Source organism: Chroicocephalus ridibundus, chromosome 13 (genome assembly GCF_963924245.1).
Source record: "Chroicocephalus ridibundus chromosome 13, bChrRid1.1, whole genome shotgun sequence".
In the NCBI taxonomy this organism is placed as follows: domain Eukaryota; kingdom Metazoa; phylum Chordata; class Aves; order Charadriiformes; family Laridae; genus Chroicocephalus; species Chroicocephalus ridibundus.
In genome coordinates, this window is record NC_086296.1 from 5,057,457 (window position 1) to 5,076,865 (window position 19,409).

A 19,409-nucleotide genomic window follows, 5' to 3' on the forward strand; every position below is an offset into this window, starting at 1 on the left:
CTTTCACACAGGGGCATTTTTAGCATTATGAGAGATGCACGTTTAATTAGAATGGTTTTAACCAGGAAATCTCCCCGCCTTAAGAAATCAGAGCTACTGTGTTAATCCCAGTAAGCAACTGGGAACTTGACAGTGTGCCTGTTGTTACGATGAGAGTCAGGAAGGGTGAAATGTGTGTAGGAAGGGAGAAACGCACAGGAAATATGCCATCAAGGACAGCGGTGTCGAGCTCACACAGGGCAGCGCGCCAGTCCCAGTTTGGCGATGATCCGTGGGTTGGAGCAACGCTGGCAGGTTGCTGCCCTCTACGTGCCTGTGCACAGCAGACCAAGCCACTGCCACGATTGCTCAAACACCTTCCTGACTTGCTCGGTGGCTTGCAGTGAGGACCTCCAGCCAGGCCACTCTGCATCATCAACCTGTCCAGCTCCCACAAGCACGTCACAGGCCAAAAATCACAGCTCTAAAGCAAATACGACACAATTACAACTGGGTTTATTTCCAGCCCCTCAAGTTATTAATTACCCTGCTCTGACTGTCACTGTTTCTGTGCAGGGTTTGCTCCGGCTGGGTTAATGGCTACTCTCAGGTCTGAGATAAACTCAGTCTGGGCCTGTCCTTTGTCTAGGGATGCTCCTGCCAGACCTCCATCTCTATGTATGAGCTCCTTCTCAGCCAGATGATGACAGAGCAAGTGGTTCCTGCTTAGCTCTCCCCATACATCTACCACTCCACAAAAATCAGGCAGAAATTATGGTGTCTCCCATAGGGATATAAACGGGATTTTATCATCTCTTCAGTCTGTAGTTGCAGCCTTCCTGTAGGAAGTTTGCACAAATACCAGAGGGGAGGACGTAAACTTCACACGTTAACTGCCTTTTAATGTTGGTGACATAGGTTACTCAGCAAAAGCCTGCCCCTATTTCATCCACAGTCCTTTCTCTTATAGCCTGCCTTGCCATCTTTTTTTCTCCTATGAATATTCCCAGTTTCCCCACATTCTTGTCCAAAAGGTTTCAGAGCTTCCTGCCTGGGCCAGATGCAAGAGTGATGGCTGTCACGCAGCCAATGCAGCAATGAAGTGTTGATCAAAGCCTGACTCTTCCAATGGCTCTGAAAAACACATGCTTGTTCAGGTTGCATTGTAGGTCATACAGTGGAAAGCATATTTAGCAAGCCAAACCTGGGATCATTTAAACTCGAGGTTCTCAAAAGCCTCACAAAAAAGTACAACTCCACACATTTCAGGATTAGTGGAATCTACCAACCAGCATCTGGGGACCATAACCCAGATTTGTCCATCCACAGTGGACTCACCTACTCCATGCTTATCCCTGCTGCGTAAAGAAGCCAAATGCAACTCTTGCTCTGTGGTCATGCTAATTAACATACACTCCTATTGGTCTCAGTCCTTCCTTGTCTGTAAACCAGCAAGTACATTAAAAGAAAATACCTCTCTACTGGGAATTACCTATTTTGGGAATGGGAGAAGAAGGGAAAAGTAATCTGAAGAAAGCAGATACTGCAGAGAGCACTCTGATTTGGAAAAAAATAACATCTTGGTGCTTGCTGGGTCAGGTGGAGTGTTGGGTAATGAAAACACAGGAAGGCATAACCCAGAGGGATTTTAGGGGTGTATACTAAAGGGAGGGGCTGGATATTGGGTAAAAATGCATTGTGTTGCAAGGAAAGCTATTTACAGCCCTTTCCCTACGTTTCTCCAAATTACTTCCTGATGGGATTAGTCTCTGCTGCAGATCTGGAAGCAGAAAAGCATCTGATGCCGATTAATTTCATGCAGATCTGTAGCAGAGCCTTGTGCTCTCATTCATCCATGAGCAAGCCTGCACATCACTCCTGAACTCACTGCTTCTGACTGTTCCCATGGTAAAACCAGCCACAGCTACCAATGCGAACACAACGTGCAGATCCTTCCTGAAACAAGGCGTTTTGAATCCCTCTCTCTCCAGCAAATCTCCAGATTCCACAGAACCATAGAATCATTTAGGTTGGAAAAGACCCTTGGGATCATTGAGTCCAACCATCAACTCCACTCTACAAAGTTCTCCCTTACACCATATCCCTTAACACCACATCCCTTAACACCACGTCTAAACGAGTCTTAAACACATTCAGGGATGATGACTCCACCACCTCCCTCGGCAGCCTATTCCAGTGTCCAGTGTTTTCACTTCTCAGCACAGAGGTAGAGGATGAGATCCAGCATGCCTGTGATAGCTCTGCCAGTCTGTGTTAACAAATTCCTCTCCATCGCTCAGTGAAGCCATGCCAGCACATCTGGGAGACACACATATCGCCCAGATCCGTGGGGGCAGAGTTATCGTGGTGTTGGCAGACGCTTGCTTGTTCATTTCATGCTTTTCAGAGATCAGTCATTGTGTTTGATGTTCCAGAAAAGCATAGGATGATCTTAACCTTGTCTTATCCATTTTTTACAACAGAACTTGGCTTGAGAATTCACACTTCAGTGAGGAACAGAAACTTGAAACTGCCCCTAAGCAGTTACTACCACGTTGATTTACATGCTCTTCAAATTTGTAAAGTGGAGGGTTTTTTTCCCCCCACAACTGCAAAGCCAAGAACTCAGTTTCTAATGAAAGGTGAGATTCAAAATACGGCATGTTGGCCATGCATACATCAGGTAGGCCATACTTGGCACATGTAGTTGGCACCCTTAATTTAAAGCATACCAAAGAAAATAATCCAAGAAACAGTATGTGTTCCCTATAAATAGCTGCTCTCTAGATAGTAGTCAGTGTGCGGTTTATGAACAAAATCTGTCCAAACTACATCAAAGTGCCTGAATATTCGCTGCCTGATTTTGCCGAGTTATGTGCCTAATTTGGCTAACGCCTCCTGTTGCAGACTGTCGTCCTGCTTTGTTTCATTCCCCTCTGAACTCTATGGTAGCATTTGTACAGATTTTATGTAGAGTTTATTGAAAGATTTTCGTGCTGATTTAGTACATGGGCTACTTGAGCCAAGTGAAACAGGAACTATATTCCTAAGGCATGAAAAGGCAGAAAGGAAATTTTCTTATTGAAATATAATTTTTCCACATTACTTAATAGTCTAGAAAGTTAATACCTTTCTGGCAGCACTTCCCACTGGGGAAAAAAAATATGGTTCCTACTCAGCCAAACAACAGTGTAATAATGTTTTAGGTTGGGTTAAATGTTTTAGAAACTGGCAGGTGTCACAGCCACCTTGCCTTCAGTGAAAAAGGCAATTGAGAGCCCTTATGAAACAAGGGATTTACATCAGTAGGGGCTACTACACAAAAAACAGGCACATGGCAAGGTTTGAATAGATGGTGAATCATGTGGCCCAAGGGATTTTTCGGGGTGGGGGCGTGTGTGTAAAATATCAGGCCATGAGGACCAGATGGTAGAGCTCTGCATGTGCAAGAGAAACAGCAAGAAACACTACAAAAAATGGATACTGAGAAGCAGCTGAAAGTCAAAGAGACTGGGAGCTTTGTTTTTGAAAAAAAGCTATTTCCAGGGTTGAGCGAGGGTCAAAAGAGTGCTGGCATTGCTAGCAAAAACACAACTGAAAAAACAATTTTGTACAGTTGTTCTGTGAACAAATCAAATTATCTTGAGTATATACGTAGCTTTGTCATAGGCATCTCCTCTTACACTGATATTGTCACCTGTAACTTTGTGCGTGCAAGGTACAGTTCTGCTCTCCCACATTACAGTTTTCCCTTCCCTGCCTGCCCTGTTAGTTCACACTGTAAATTCTATGGGGCAGAGATTATTCTTCAGTAAGGGTCTGTGCACATGACAAACAATTGCTGCCCTTGTGTTAACATGTGAAATGTACTGGAAATTCACTCTACTTACATGGTAAATCCCATTCTTCAGGGTCTGTCTTTCCTCTTGTAAACTCTTCAGGGCATTGTCTCTTGCTGTGTATGTACATGCTGTGCAGTTCATTGGGAATTCATCGCTGAAAACACAAATAATTAATATCACTGGTAATGTTCAAAAATAAATATTTAAGGCTCTGTCTTGTTATGCACATTCTTAACTAAATTCATGAATATTTCCTTTGACGTAAATGGGGCTACTTGTTCTTATTGTTAAGTTTATGTGTAAGTCTTTGTAAAGCCGGGGTCTGTATTCTCAAGAAGAAAATTCTTAACTGTATTTCAAAAACATACTTCTAAAGACATTTAGGAAGAACAGGTCCCCATTCTTGTCTAGTTTATATTAACATATAAACTAATAATATGAGTATACAGCAGATGGCGTTTGCTGCTACTCCTCTCTGCAATTGTGGCTACAAGGAAGTACCAGTAGGCTGAGACCTTGATGGTTAGCTAAAATAGTTGTATTTTCCATTAGAAATATTACTGCAAGCCATGCTTCTTAGCCTAAGGGTGTGCACTATGATAGAGCTTAATTGATTGGAAACTTAAAACTTTTACAGTATTCAGAATTCCTCCAAACAGAACATAGGTAACCAGAACATTTAATCAAAATCTGTTTGCATATTTACTATTTAAAATAGTATTTTGTGAGCAGAATGATTTATAATTTTGCTTCTCTTCCCTCACTTGACTGTCTGTAGTCACAAAACTCATGGGCTTTTAATAGTACTAAATCTCAGTTTCTTTGACTTCTTCAAGCACATCACAAGGGACAGAGAGAGGCAGCACACGCACATTGGTGTTGTTTCCTTAGGAGGTCAGGCTAAAGATATGCCTTGAGGTTCTTCTATTGTACCAGAACTGTCCTGGAGGTTGCAAGCACTTTTTCCCAGGCTTAGTATTTTGAGAAATGGGAGTATCAACTTATTTCATCACCCTGTATTGTAAAAAAGTCATAGCTTCAATATTAAACCTAATCTGTGAGTCTTTTTTGGGTGTCCTCACAAATAACCTGAATTACCCATCAATACCATCTGTCGTGGTTTAACCCCAGCCAGCAACTAGGACCATGCAGCCACTCGCACGTTCCTCACCCCCCTCAAGTAGGGGTGGGAGAAGAGGGAGAAAAGGAGGGTAAAGGAAAAAACCTCATGGGTTGAGATAAAGGCAGCTTAACAGAATGGTGATGGAAGAGGGGAGATAATAATAACGACGACGACAACAACAACAACAACAACAACATACAAAATAAGGTGATAAAGCACAAGTTGCTCTCACCACCTGACAACTGGTTGCCCAGTCCAAGCAGTGATCACAGATCCCTGTCCCCTGGCCAACCCCCATTTATATACTGAGTCTGTGGTATGGAATATTCCTGTGGCCATCTTGTCCTGTCTATGCTCCCTCTCAGCTTCTATGGGAAGCTGAAAAAATCCTTGACTAATATAAACATTACTTAGCAATAACTAAAACAGTATGTGTTATCAACATTCTTCTCATATTAAATCCAAAACACAGTAGCTATCCAAACACAGTAGCTACTAGAAAGAAAATTAACTCTATCCCAGCTGAAACCAGGACACCATCTAAAGTGTTAAAGCATCTTTTAAAAATCATAAAGTTCCAGCAGTTTTCCTAGGTAATGTGCTAACCTTTCATTCATTCCTATTATTTTCCTTGGCAATTGTGAAGTGACAAATTGGTAATAAGACTGGAACACATTTACTATACCCCATTAAAGTCTTGATTTTGGTACACTCACTGTAAATCTCTGTAAAACGCATATTGACTCTTGAGCTGCAGACGCGTAAGCTTTTGATGAAACAGAACTTGTGCCACAATCAATATACAGGCCAAAACAGAAGTAAGAGAAGGACGCCTGCAATTAATAATAATTAGATTTGAATTTTACTAATAGAAGGTTGAATCTTCTTCCATTTAAATCAGTGGCAGAATTCCATATTAGATTTAACTTTTTCTGAGTCAGCAAAATATGCTTAGCTTTTGCATGGGACTTTATATGCCTAAGGCACTGCATACCCGTTAATTAAAAATAAGTAACTGAGACACCGAAATGCTATATTTCATCAATACTAAGTTGACTCACTACAAATAGAACATCCGTTATTTAAAAACATTCTTTGGAGTGCTTACAGTTGATTTTATAATCTACTCATTTTATATTGTTTCATCCCAAATCTAAAGGTGTTCAAATCTAAAAAGTTCCCTGAACTATAAAATGTAAAAGGAGACAAAGCTGTGAGAAATGTAAAGATTGTTTTGTAAGACTTGAAAAAAAAAAAAAAAAACAAAACAAAGAGCAAAACAACATGATAATGACCCACAAAAAAACTTTTATCCCAAAAAAAAATTTTATGGCAATAATTGACTTGAAAAAAAACCACAACTGAATTACAGTATTCAGTTACAGGAAGACTACTAAGTCTACCTGCTGATCATATCATACATAGTGTGATGCTGGCTTTGAGCCAGGTCCAAATAAATTGTTTCAGGGTAAAAATTATTTCCTGGACCATTCATTCCTGCGCGATACTAGAATGCCCCTCAGCCATTACACTCGACAGAAGCTGACGGCTTTTACTTTGTTCCAGATAAGGTGTATAAGACTGCAGTTCATAAAACATCTTGTTGACAGCTTGTGTATTCTACATGCTTGCATCAACTTTTCCCTCAGTAAAATGCTTAGCTTTAAACAGGTGTGAATTTGGCTGCTTTTTTATGATTATTATTTGAATTATATGACACTTCATTGGGTATTTATACGTCCCTCCTTCCTATCACTGACATATCCTTTTCTTGCTTTTTGTTTGCCCTCTGCACAAAGCAGGGTCTTCCTTGAAAGTGATGCAGGGTACAGTCGTGTTTGCGTTCGGTCTGGAAGGCCATCTAGTGACACAACCGTGCAGCAGAAAATGCAAAACCCTGTTTGAGTTGCTATTTTTTTTTCCCCTTAGTTGAATTAAATCATCTTGCTACACTCAAGCATGCCCTCGGGGGTTTGTTGCTATTCCCACAAGTGGCATTTCAAAAATTGTAGAGTAATTTTTGATTTCTTAAGAACTGACAGGGTTTATTTAAGACGTAGCGCGCTGTTAATCCCTGCTAAGAAAGAAACACCATTTTTTTGTGCAGAATGGTGGCAGATTGCGACCCAAGCAGGTCTGTCACGAACTCAGCATCACTCCCTGACCTGTGCATCATGGCCAAACGTATCTGTCTGGTGTGATCCCCGTGGAATGATCCCCTGACTTCCATGGTACGAAACAACACCAGGCAGGTGCCTGGGGCCATCGCATCTTCACCACTAAAATGTAAAAATCCAGTTTATTTTTATCGCAGCTCACCTTGGATGGGTGGCACTGGGTGAATAAGCAATAAGCAGAGCAGTCAGTTCCTACTCGAGCGGTAAGTACAGTAGAAAACAAGCAGCGAGTCACCGCCATTCCCAGTACCAGCAACAAGATGCATTCAGGGAGGCACCTCAGGGGGGTCTCTGCCTCCCCCTGCCATGGCTGGCCCTGCACTCGCTGCATGCTCTTCCCTCACCCGTTGGGACTGGAATCCGCTGCTGCAGGCATTGAGGTTGAACTGGAAGACATCCCCTCAGCTGCTGGCGACGTGAGGTAAACCAACATGGCGCTCAAACTGGAAGACATCCCCTTAGCCGCTGGCGACATGAGGTAAACCAACATGGCGCTCAAACTGGAAGACATCCCCTTAGCCGCTGGCGACGTGAGGTAAACCAACATGGTGCTTGAACTGGAAGACATCCCCTCAGCCGCTGGCAACGTGAGGTAAGCCAACATGGCGCTCCAACTGGAAGACATTCCCCCGGCTACTGGCAACGTGAGGTAAACCAACATGACGCTCAAGGTCCAAAGGGGCTCCCTGGGGGAATAAATGAGGATGTCGGTGCCACAGTTGCTGGATGGGGATGAGCACCCAAGTGCAGGTAAATGGTGGGTGGACTGGAAGTGCCAACAGGGCCCAATGGCCCCGGGCAGATGGAGGCCTTGGAAGCTCACCAGGAGGATCGGGGTTTGGGAAGAGAAGCCTGACGGAGAGCTGAGGGGGCTCCCACGGCGCTCAGCGGGCTCGGGACCACCCCCGCGCCGGGCAGCCCTTGAGGAGCGGACGCCGCGGGCGCTCCGGGTCGCCGAGGGGGGCTCGCCACGCCGGGCTCCACCACCCCAGGGATTCCGCGGCTTGAGCCCGCGGCGCGGCCCCGGGCGGGGCCCGGAGGCACCTGAGGCGCCGGCCCCCGCTGCGCGGCCAATCCCCGGCGGGGCGCGGGCGGTGCCTGCCCGCCTCGGGGCGCCTGGAGCCCGGCGGCGGCGGTTTGGGGGGGAGTCGCGTCGTGCCCGTCCCGGCCCCGCTCCATCATGGAGGCGGCCAACGGGGCCCTGCCCGAGGGTGCGGCGGGGGGCTCCCGCGGCGGCGCGGCCGCCCCCTCGGGCAAGAAGGAGGTGAAGGTCGTGATCGTGGGGGACGGCGGCTGCGGGAAGACGTCGCTGCTGATGGTGTACGCCAAGGGCGCCTTCCCCGAGGTGAGCGGGCTGTCCCGCCGACGGGCCCCGGGGGGCCGAGGGGCCGGGGGCCGCCCGGGCTGCCCGTCCCTGGCTTAGAACCGCTTCTCCTCCCTTTGCAGCAGTACGCGCCTTCCGTCTTCGAGAAGTACACGACCAGCGTTACGGTGGGGAAAAAGGAGGTCACCCTGAATTTGTACGATACCGCAGGTAAGGGGGGGGTGTTCACTTCGTGCTCTCCCTTTCCCCAGTCCCGACAGTGTCGGGCTGTCAGAGGCCGTTTGTGTGTGGCCTGGGACAGGACCGACCCAACCCAGCTCCCGGGTTTGCCTAATTTCAGACAAATGTCCTAAAACTGCTTTTACCAGTGTGAAATGCTGCTCTTGTGAACGTGCCTGTATTTCTGTTCCAGCAGCTTTTGCTGGGTCAACTCAAACCAGACTGATACTTGCAGACTGTAAAGCTGGAACGTATTTTCACATTGCTTTTCTGCTACCGTACTTTTAGTGTAATACGACAGTTAAAACTGCTTGAGATTAAAGTACAAACAAAACAACAACCATTATCTGTTGCATGCATAAATGTGCCTTCTAGAAAAAAAAGGGGTTGCTCGTGTAATGGCAGTTCTAGCCATGGACTTGTTCGCTATCTTAACAATTCAGTTTATTAAGAAAAATCACATCAAATAGCAAACATATCTGAAGGTATTAAAACCCAGTTCCCAGATGCAAAGCATAATACAATCAACTAGGAAAATATTTTAATCTCCTGCCATGTGTGATCTAATAGTGAAGGAGAAAAAGGCTGGTTTGTGTTCAAAATAAAAAGGCTGTAGCGGTAAAAGTGATTTGAAAATGCTGGTAGTTTGTTCGGGTTCATTTCAGGAACTTGTGAAACGGTTCGTGTTCAACTTCATTCAAAGTTCCTAGGCTCCTATCCAGCTGTGTTCCTAAATGAACCCTAAAATTGACACGTGCTCTGTTTCAGCTCAGTGTAAATCATCTGTTTCAGTTCAAGAGCCTGTGGAGTTGTTCCAAATTTATACCAAGAAAAATAAGAACCTCATGCAGTCCATATTAATTTTTAATAGTAGTAAAACACGCTTACTTTCTTGTATACTGCACATGGCATCTCAATAGATGATTTTAAGGGCTTTTAATCTAAAAGTGAATTTTATTGCTGATCTTTACTGCAGTATAGTAAGATACTGAGCACCCAATTTGCCAATATATCTTCTTGTGTCATTGTTAACTGTTCTTGAATCCAGTGATTTGGATAATGTAGCTTCTACTGAATAGCAAGGCTTTTGTGCTTAAGTCTTAAAGGAAAAGAGACGGGCTGAAATCTGGTGTGAAAGAGGGATTTCCTTAATATTGTGTGTTGGCACCAAGAACTTGCCACAGCGAACTTGTCGAGTTTTTATGTTTGTTCACTGTCAGTGTGGAATTTTTGTCTGTCACACAGTTTTTGATACTTGTCTGGCTCCTTTAAAATCAAGCTGCAGCTTCCAACATTTGCCTTTGGAGTCTCTTCCAGGCTTTAAGGAACATGGGCTGCATCCAGAAACGGTGGTAGGTAGGGAAAGTTCAGTATTGCAGCACTAAACTCTGACAAGCCTGACCTAAGTGCCCAGCTCCTTGCATCACACAGGGAGTTCAGCTCTGTGCAAGACCTTCAGCCACCAGCAGCCTGGAGAACACTTGCCAAACCCAGTGCTGGTGGCTTGTCTTACCCTGTTGCCTTGTTCAGGAACGTAACTTTAGCAGAAAGTGTCTGCTCCTCCACATTTAGTTCACAGCTACAAATACTGCCCTGGACCAGAGCATTGCCCCATTGAAGAACAGAGTGGGGCATATTTTGTGTCACTTCGGGAAGCGGAGATGCCATTATTGCCGAGTTGGCAGAGCTCTCTGCCATGAAAGAGCAATTGCTTTCCATCTCTCATCTGGAAACCCTGAAACCCAACATGTCTCACCTCCCACAACAGTGTCATGGCCCCCAGGCTGCAAGTTGATAGAGGATGCTCACGCTTGTCTCCTCCCTTCCTGTGAAATTTCTTTTGCTTTGCATGAGACACATCAGATACAAAGAAAGGGGGAACATTGCCACCTTAGTTATGGCATTTCCTTACGAGTGGGAAAGACTTGAGTTTTGGTTCTGTTTCAAAGCTGCTTACATAGTTTTATGTTACAGATCTGTGTCATACTCTGTGATTCAAGCAGCTTCTCATCCTCTTCCTGAAGCTGGAAGTTATGGTAGAGGAAGAACTCACTTGAGCACACGTTTTAATCCCATCCTGTTTTTAATAATACAACACTGATGTTGAGTTCCTTAAGGATTAGACTGGGACCAAGAGTTGTGTGCTGTCCTCTTAAATTCATATAATGCAGTAAGAGAAAAGCAAGGGGAACATCCAGTTCAGGAGACAAGGGCTCCTGTCCCTCTGCTACAGCATGGGAGACGCAGTTTTGGAATTGGTGTTTCACTATGTTGACTTGTGTCTGTCGTATCGTGCAGCAATAACTCATTAAATTCCTATCTCAGCTGGGTGATGATGGTCTGGGGTGGGTGTACAGCAGCAGTTGCAGCTTAAAGAGGAGTCTAAATATACACCTTATTACTGGAAGTACACTGGCTTAACAGGGCAGCACATTAGCCATATTTTATGAATCATCTTCTGACTGAACTGCTTGAGTTGGTCTTGTGCTTCTCTAAAATCCTAAAACAGCTTGTGTTTTGCTTCTCGGTCTGAAAGGTTCACAAATAATTCAGATTATCATAAAGTCATTTAAATAGGATCAAAAGGATGTAAAACAATTTCTGAGGTGAAGGGCTTCAGATAAGTGCCATGTATCAGCGTAGGGGAGGAGAAAGCAAAGCTGTTATAAAAAGTGTCATTGCATCTTCATGATGTATCCACTGCAGAAAGGACTTCAATATTTTTAGGATCTTGCTAAGAGCAACGCTGAATAAAGCTGCACATACATCAGTGTCATGGGAAGGTAAAGGACAGGTTCAGCTCTGTGGGCTGTTTAAAGTTAGAGGATTCTTTGTATTGTCAAGTCCTGTGCAGCTTGAGACTTTGAGCTTGTTCTACTTACTGAAGGAGAAGGACGCAAACAAAGTGCCTAAGAATCAAAATTTCAAGCTACAAAAGATATTTTTTTTCTTGACAAGAATTTTGGTAACATATGAAGTTAATGAGTGAGTCTAAAATATGCTAGAATAACATTTTTTTTCTGAGACTTTTGTACTATGCTACTCTGTCTTCCTCATCAGAGACACCTCTTGCTGTTGCAGGAAGTTGGTGGTATACCTACGCAATGTGCGAAGGCTTTGTAATATCGCTTGCCTTGTCTGCAAACAGGCTTTGCAGCAGCTTATTCAATTAAAAGTTTCCATTTCTTGCTGTGCTTGACAGAGGCAAAGACATTGAGAGGTAAATTAACTCTACTTTTTACATACTAAGAGAGTGGCGTTGGTGCTTTAGCTGCAGCTCAGACACAAGGTTCAGTTTCTGTTGCCGTTTGGTGCAGGGCTCTCAGACCAGGGAGAGCTGTGCTGAGCGGGGGAAGGCTGGGGAGGAAGTAATGCCTCATCATTGTGGGTGCTCGCTCTGACTGGCAGGAAGCTCATGCGAAGCCTCCAGCGGGGGTTTTCAGGTCTGTAATGACAGATGCACGGCCATCAGGCCTTAAGAGAAATTTTTAAAGTTTGTATACGCAAGGATTATTTTTCATAATTTTAAAAGGGAGGGCATGCGCGCGGAAGACAAAAAACACACAACTTTTTAATTTAAGTCCTCATCTACTGGTTTTATTCCTGCCAAGAATGTCTGTTTCCTAATTTTTTTTTTAAACTGAGTAGTGAAAAAACATAACTGGTAAGCTAATAACCATGGTATTCCTATGGAGCCTGCAGAGTAAAAAATCAAAGAGAATTGGGTGCATTTCTCTGTGCCTGTGAGGGCTCGCCATTGCAGGGTTCCAGGTCGATCCTAAACCATGAGTGTGGAGTATTACAGACAACATGTGGCCATACGTAGGAAGTGGTCGACTGGTCTGAACTGTGTGGCAGGATATTACATTCTTCCTGACCCGCTGGCAGTTGGTGGCGATAGACAGCACTGCCGTACATTAGGACAGCACATATTGGTGGCCTCCTGGGCTGTCAAGTCTTGACGCTGTGGTTTAAGCTCTCCCATCAATGGCAGTGGCTGCTGAGCTCTTTTACAGGCTGAGCAGTGCACAGGCCGGCACACCTTCGGTGGTGAATTGGTGAGGAAGAGCAGGCAGAGGTGAACATGCACGTGAGACCGAGACCTGTGGTTTCACTTCTTCCCCCACTCACCCTCAGCCCCCTCACAGGGCCCGACTGCAGAGATGCGGGTTATGCAGCGTGTCAGAGGGATGCGGGAGTGCTATCTTTGCAAAGGATTAGGAAATTTTAGGTGAATTCAGCTGGATGAAGGTTTTTCTTTAAAAATAATAAACAAGGTCTCTGATGCTACAATGAATTGAGGAAGGCAGAGGAGAGTCACAGATATGCTCATAGACATAGACATATATTTGACCTATTCTTCCACAGCATGCTTTATGCTAATTGGGGAAAGAAAACTGCTACCTGTGTTTGAGGAACCACACTCAGGGGCTTTGCATATACATTCAGTTACTGCTCAGGTTCAACCCTCTTCCTTCATTTTAAAACTCTTCTAGTAGAAGACCTAACTCTACCAAATTAGCTCTGACCACAGAGTGAGCAGCTTTACAGAGAAAAAGTCTCTCAGGCCCTTTCTTGAGTTTCCATCAGCAGCACTTAAGGACAGGGGGTGAAAGGGATTGTTTTCAGTGAGAGGGATGCTGATGTTTAGACACAGCTTGATCTGGGTCTGTTACATCCTCAGCGACTGAAGAACTGCATCTGAGCTCTTAAAGAATAGCTTCCTCTCCTTCTAAGTGAGCGCTGCAATCATCCAACCATAATACAAGTTAAGCAATTACCTTCTAACCTTCCCCCTGTGGTCTCTGCACGGTACCTTGTTCTGTGCTCTGTATTTGAAATTCCAAACATGCATGGAGCCACGTTTTATACAGCGGCATTTTCTTACGTGTTTATTTTCTCAGTTTGCTTAAAAAAACATAACTGTGTATCTGTTTTTGAAGATGGAGGTGCAGCTCACTGGGGCATATCTGTAGTTTTTGACTTGCAATACAGCATATTTGTGTCACATCATTGAAGACACCTCTTCTGTTATCCCATCCAGGAGGGCAGGGGTTTAGCTGTATGTTCTGATTCCAGACAAACTAATGTGTTTCTTCCAAGGGCACAGTCCTGTCTGTCTCACAAATTGCCAGCAATAACTTGGAGGACCTTTTGATTTTGCAAGCTGCATTAGTAGAGGCTCAGAGGCATGAACTTGAACAGGGAAAATTACACACGGCACATAACACTAGAGGAAGTTAGGAGAAAAAAAAAAATGTTTGGCACCTGATGTGGTTCATGCATTTAGAGGATTATCTCAACAACAAAATGGTAAATCGGTTGCAAACAAGTAGGTGGATTTGGGAGAATAAGAAGGGCTAAGCAGCACAGTCTTTGCTCTGAATGTTTATACAACATGCATAATTTTGTCAATTGTCTATTATTTCTGGATTAAATATTGAGGGATCAATCCTCCTTTGTTCTGCACGTCGCCCACAGAGCATGCTGCTCTTGTGGGAGCTCAAATACAGTGGTCTAAACCTAAGATTCCCGTCTTACAAACATCTCAGGCAAACTGAGTAACAGCTTATGGAGTAGGGATTGCCTTGTAATAACCTGTATCTTGATCCATTGTTTAAATTAAGGAGGGAGGCAAAGTATTGTAGAATAATTTGCGTCCTGGTATCTGCAATTCTTCAGATTGCAGGTGGAGACAAGCGTGTTGGCTCGAGCGATGCGACTCAGGACTGAGCCGGGGCAGGTAGTTGGTATGAAGTTTGGGCACACTGAAATTTTCAGCATCCCTTCATTTGAAGTATCAATAAAAGATTTGAGATGTGTAACTTCCCTTTAGGGCAGTTTCTGGGCTGTGTGTACATTGTGGTGATTGTGGGAAGGAATGACATTCCCAGTTCTCATTTTGGAAAGCTGTTGCCTCTCATACCTGATTCCAGGGGCAGCATTCAGGCGGCAAATAGATCTACAGACTGCTCAAATCACAGTTTCTTCCTATTGAGTCTCTGAAGAAATCTCAAATGAAAAAGATTGGGGGTTTTTTCCTGAGCTGCCAACTCTGTCTGATAATTACTGCTTTATTGAACTTAATCTCTCAAAGCAAGACACTTTCAGACCCCAGCACGGTGATTACTGCTAAGTCATCTGTACAGCAAGGGGAAAGAGTACAGGTCTGAAGCAAATCAGCTTCCTCTTGTTAGGTCACGTGCTAGAACATCCCTTACCAGAAGTATGACAAATCCTCTGCTTTTCCAGAATTCAGCAGCATCCCTAAGATTTGCTGTGTGGTCCCGCTTCAAAGACCAGTTAAGCCCAGCTCATGTTGCTGCACATCTTGTAAAATCACCTGCGTGGTGCTACAGCAAGCAGTGGTGTTGAAGGCACAGTGTGCTAATTGCTGCTTCCTCTCCGCTCACTGGGCTGGGAAAAGCAAGTTTGCCACTTAAGATTTTTATTTCAGCCTTCGCGTCTAGCAAATACAGTGTTTCTCCTCCTCACAGCATCACATGTACAAATGGATTTGGGAGAACAGAGCCACGGCCAAATTGCAAAGGTTTTAATCGATAACTGTCAGATTCCTCTTGCTGATTTTGCTTGTGAGCAGCAACTTGGCAATCGGCGATTAGAAGTGCTTCTAAGTACTTAGCAGGTAGGCAAAGCAGGCTTTTTATTAAAACTTGCCAAGGACATGTTTTATATTCTAAAGCATCAGTTTTGTCAGTGAAGAGGAAACTACTGCATTTAAGGAAAGGAATTTCACAAGTACGGAAAACTTGCAGTCTGTGCAATTGTAGTACCATTGTTCTTGATCTCAAGTACATATTTTTACATATTCCCATCATACTGCTTGTTAAGGACAGAGTTTTCTTTTACCAAAACGTTCTCTGTGTTTCAGGGCAGGAGGACTACGATCGGCTACGACCGCTTTCTTACCAGAACACAAACGTCGTGTTAATTTGTTACGATGTCATGAACCCCACTAGCTATGATAATGTAGCAGCTAAGGTAAGAGGCTTTTGTAATTGCTTCAACCTTTTAAATTAATTAGATACGCCTGATATATGACAAGATGTCAGATTAAAAAAGCTGATGCTTTTAGTGTCCTGTACCCTGGGCGTGCGGATGCTGCGATCACTCACCGTGCGCCGGGCTGCAGGTCACAGACCTTAGACCTGGAGCTCACCAGCCTCCTAAGTGCCCAGAACTGGGGGTGACTCCAGAGTACACTAAAAAGATCAAACAGCAGCGGTGAAATCAGTGTTTTATCTGCAGTGATATCACACAACCAACATTGCACACAAGCATTTCAGATTCAAGTCTACTTCCATCACATCCATATTTAACTGCAGGGGAGAGAGGTAAACAACCACTTGCCTGCACTAGGATTTCTGTAATGCTCCAAAGTAGAAGTTAGCGTTCCTGTACCTCACACCAGCAAAACAAAGCAAGACTTGGCCCAAATTCTGCTCTTAAATATGACTTTAGAGGAGCTCTTCTGCATTTAAACAGATGTTAAATAAGCACTTTGGCATAGCGACAGATGTCACCTATGTTTTTATAAAGCAACTGACTTTGGGTATGACTTTTAAATGTTTCGATAATGTAAATAGTACATGTTGGGCCCCTACCACTAGATTAACAACTTCCAAAACTCTGAAATTGCAGCATGTATTAAATGCTGATTCTGTTACTTCGATTTATTGTTTAAATTTCAGAAAAAAAAAAAAAAGCCAGATGTAAAAGTTTTGTTTTTCTACCATCAGTGGTATCCTGAAGTGAATCACTTCTGCCGAGGTGTCCCGCTCGTACTGATCGGCTGCAAGACAGACCTTCGGAAAGACAAAGAACAGTTGCGCAAGCTCAGGGCTTCTAAGCAGGAACCCATTACTTACAACCAGGTAAATTTAAGTGCATTTCAAGTGGTGTGCTCTTTGCAAGACATAAAACACACTTACTTCAGTGGCATTGTTCCTCACAAGTACAATCACAGATACTCCAAAACTTGGTGATTGCAGCAGCCAGGTAAAGAAATTCTTGACAGTCAGAATTAACAGGGATTTCTGTAAGTCCATTTTGGAAGTGGCCAGATCGCCACCCGAAGTAAAGAGAAATTTGAAGAGTATTTTGCATATCTTGGGGTGTCTGGCAGGAGACTACTGGCTTTTCCTTCTAGGCTCATTACATTTTATTCTTGTTTCCTTTCACAGCTTACAAATTTGTAAACCTTGACAAGTTTGTTCGACTCCCTTCGTAATTTTTATTAGGATACATTGCTACCATTGCAGGTATTTTGATCAGGATTGTGAGAAAGACCGGAGATGCTAGGACACACATTACAGGATTAAAAATAGTGACTGTTCTGGAAAAAAAAGTCCTTTGCAAATCCTATTTAAAAATAAATCCTTTCAAGGACAATAGCAAAAACATCTGCAAGGCTTCTCTAACATAAGAGACTTTTCTTTGAAGTCTCTAAAGTAATCGAAAAAAAATCTACATGTTATGAAATGTTTTCAATTTAAGTATTACAAAGCAGCGAGACTTACAAGTAGTGTTAAAGACTGGCATAGGTACAGGAGAAACAGTCAGTGGTGGAACAGCTTGTCCCATGTCACGCCAGACCTTTCTGCTCTGGTCTCCCACTTTTTTTTAAACTACAAAGCCATCCTCCTTCTCTCATCTCAGAGCAAGAACAGCAGCCTTCAAATTATTTGAGAGACAAATCCAGGGAACAAGGTTAAGTGCACCAAGACCTTGAATGAATCACTTCTTTTACTAAACAGTATGAAAAGAAACTGCAACTGCATCACCACTAAACCACGCTGGGACTTTTCGCTTGCGCACAGGATGAGATGCCCATCCTGTCACTTTGGGAACAATTGCAGATTGTTCCTCATTTGCATTAAGAACTCCCTTCATCGCCCTCACACGTGAGGTTCAGGGCAAGCAACAGACAGTTTTGCAAGTCTGCTGAGGCCTCCTGCAATTAAATTCCAGGCCCCACATGATGTACAAACTTTGTCTCCTATGTGGACCCTCCCACTTGTTTTTTCTACCCTTAAATATACACTACCTCAGTCTTTTACAGCTGATGGCATCTTGAGTCACGCGACATGATGCTTGTGATGCCAGGCACAGAGAAGCTGAACAGTATCTGCCAGCGCTGCGGCTTGCAAACAACTGAAAGGAGACAAACTTCACTTAAATGTGCTGAAGAAAAACCCCCCTATAGAGGCCTGAGTGCTCAAGTGACCCCACTCCCAGGGCTTGTAATGAATAAACGCAGAGTTTGTGAGCTGTGGGCTGCAGACCTGGAATTCACGCTCTAAGGCTCACAAGCATTCAAACCTGGGGGCTGACTCTGCCATGACAATAAAAGGATCACAAGCAAAGTAAGAAATCACTGTGTTTTGTCTGTAGTGATTTCGCGGAACCAGGATTGCATGCAAGTTTTTTAGATTCTGGTCTGTTCCTATTGCATGCATTTGGGTGAGGCTGAGAAATGCAGGCACCCATTTGCGTATATGAGGATTTCGGCTGAGCCCTTGTGATGCTCCAAAGCAGAAGTCAGGGTTCCTGCATGTGCACCAGCAAAACAAGGCAAGACATTGGTCCAGATTCTGCTCTTGCATGTGACATTCATTACTAAAGGTGACATCACATAATAGTTAAGGTCAGGCCTGAAAAAATATTGCTGTGTAGGCATCTCATCCTCACTTAAGTATCTACCTCAGCATTTCTTTTGAACAAATTTAATACTAAAAATACTTTTACGCTATCAGCAATCTGCATCTTAGAGTCTGTAATGCACTGAACTGTTAGGCCAGGCTCTAGGTCAACACAGGGTGGGAAAAAAAACCCAACTAGTTTATTTAACACTGCCTCAGTTTATTAACAATGCCACTTACACTCCAGCATTATACTTGAAGGCAGCTTCTTTCTTTCTGACCTCACGATATGAAGATGTACAAAATAACACCTTTTCCCGTCTCACCTTCTTCTCTCATACATTGGGTTTACATCTTTTCTTACCCTTTGTTCTTTCCAGGGTGAAGCAGCTTGTCAGCAGATTAATGCAGAAGTTTATCTGGAGTGCTCAGCAAAATGTCGCGAAAACATAGAAAATGTTTTTAAAGAAGCAACAACCATTGCACTAAATGCCATGAAAAAAGCCAAGCGCCAGAAGAAACAGAGAGCGTGCTCAGTGTTATGATCAGGACTGCACGAGAGCAGTGACTGCACAAGAGCAAAGCCATTCGGATTTTAAAGAGTTTAAGTTTAAAGACCTTTTTGTTTTGTTACATGTTTGTATTCTTAGAACAATTTTTATTTTAAAGTTTTAATTATTTTTAGTATTTTTGCACTTCTGTTGCACTGCTCTCACAAAGTTTTCAAAGTTCTTTATCAATTTTCACCAGAGCTGCGTGCCTTTGTGTGTCTCGCTTTTGCTCCTAACTGCAAAGGACCACCAGTCAGGTCTTGGACTCACTACTTAAATTGCAATGAACAGCGGCTGCTACTGTATGACTTTATTAGCGGGGTTTTTTTTCCTCTGCAGAATAATTGTGGCATGTTATAGCTACAATTTACTGTATTTTTCAAGCAGAAAAGCTGAAAAGCCACATCTATTAGAAGAACTGATGTTAGAGCAGCTTATCAGGCACCTTTGAAGAGACAGAGTTCTGTCTCAACATTTTTAAATTAATTTACTTGGTGGCAGTGGTATGAGTTGGCCTCAGGCTGCCCCCAGA

At 43.7% G+C, this 19,409-nt stretch overlaps 1 protein-coding gene across 2 annotated transcripts; it reads left to right on the forward strand.

The window, feature by feature from the left end:
• The first annotated feature begins 4,436 nt into the window (after positions 1-4,436).
• RHOF (ras homolog family member F, filopodia associated) lies at positions 4,437-18,877 on the forward strand. 2 transcript variants are annotated; one of them, XR_010073139.1, is made up of 6 exons: positions 4,437-8,466; positions 8,568-8,655; positions 15,557-15,666; positions 16,425-16,559; positions 17,737-18,050; positions 18,707-18,840. XR_010073139.1 is itself a non-coding variant. In XM_063350980.1 (5 exons), exons 1-5 carry the CDS (start codon positions 8,302-8,304, stop codon positions 18,869-18,871), a joined length of 663 nt encoding a protein of 220 aa, XP_063207050.1. In that variant the 5' UTR covers positions 4,442-8,301; the 3' UTR covers positions 18,872-18,877. The 2 variants fall into 2 exon arrangements, 1 of the variants encoding a protein (XP_063207050.1); XM_063350980.1 differs by lacking the exon at positions 17,737-18,050 and having other exon boundaries at positions 4,442-8,466; positions 18,707-18,877.
• Positions 18,878-19,409: the final 532 nt, after the last annotated feature.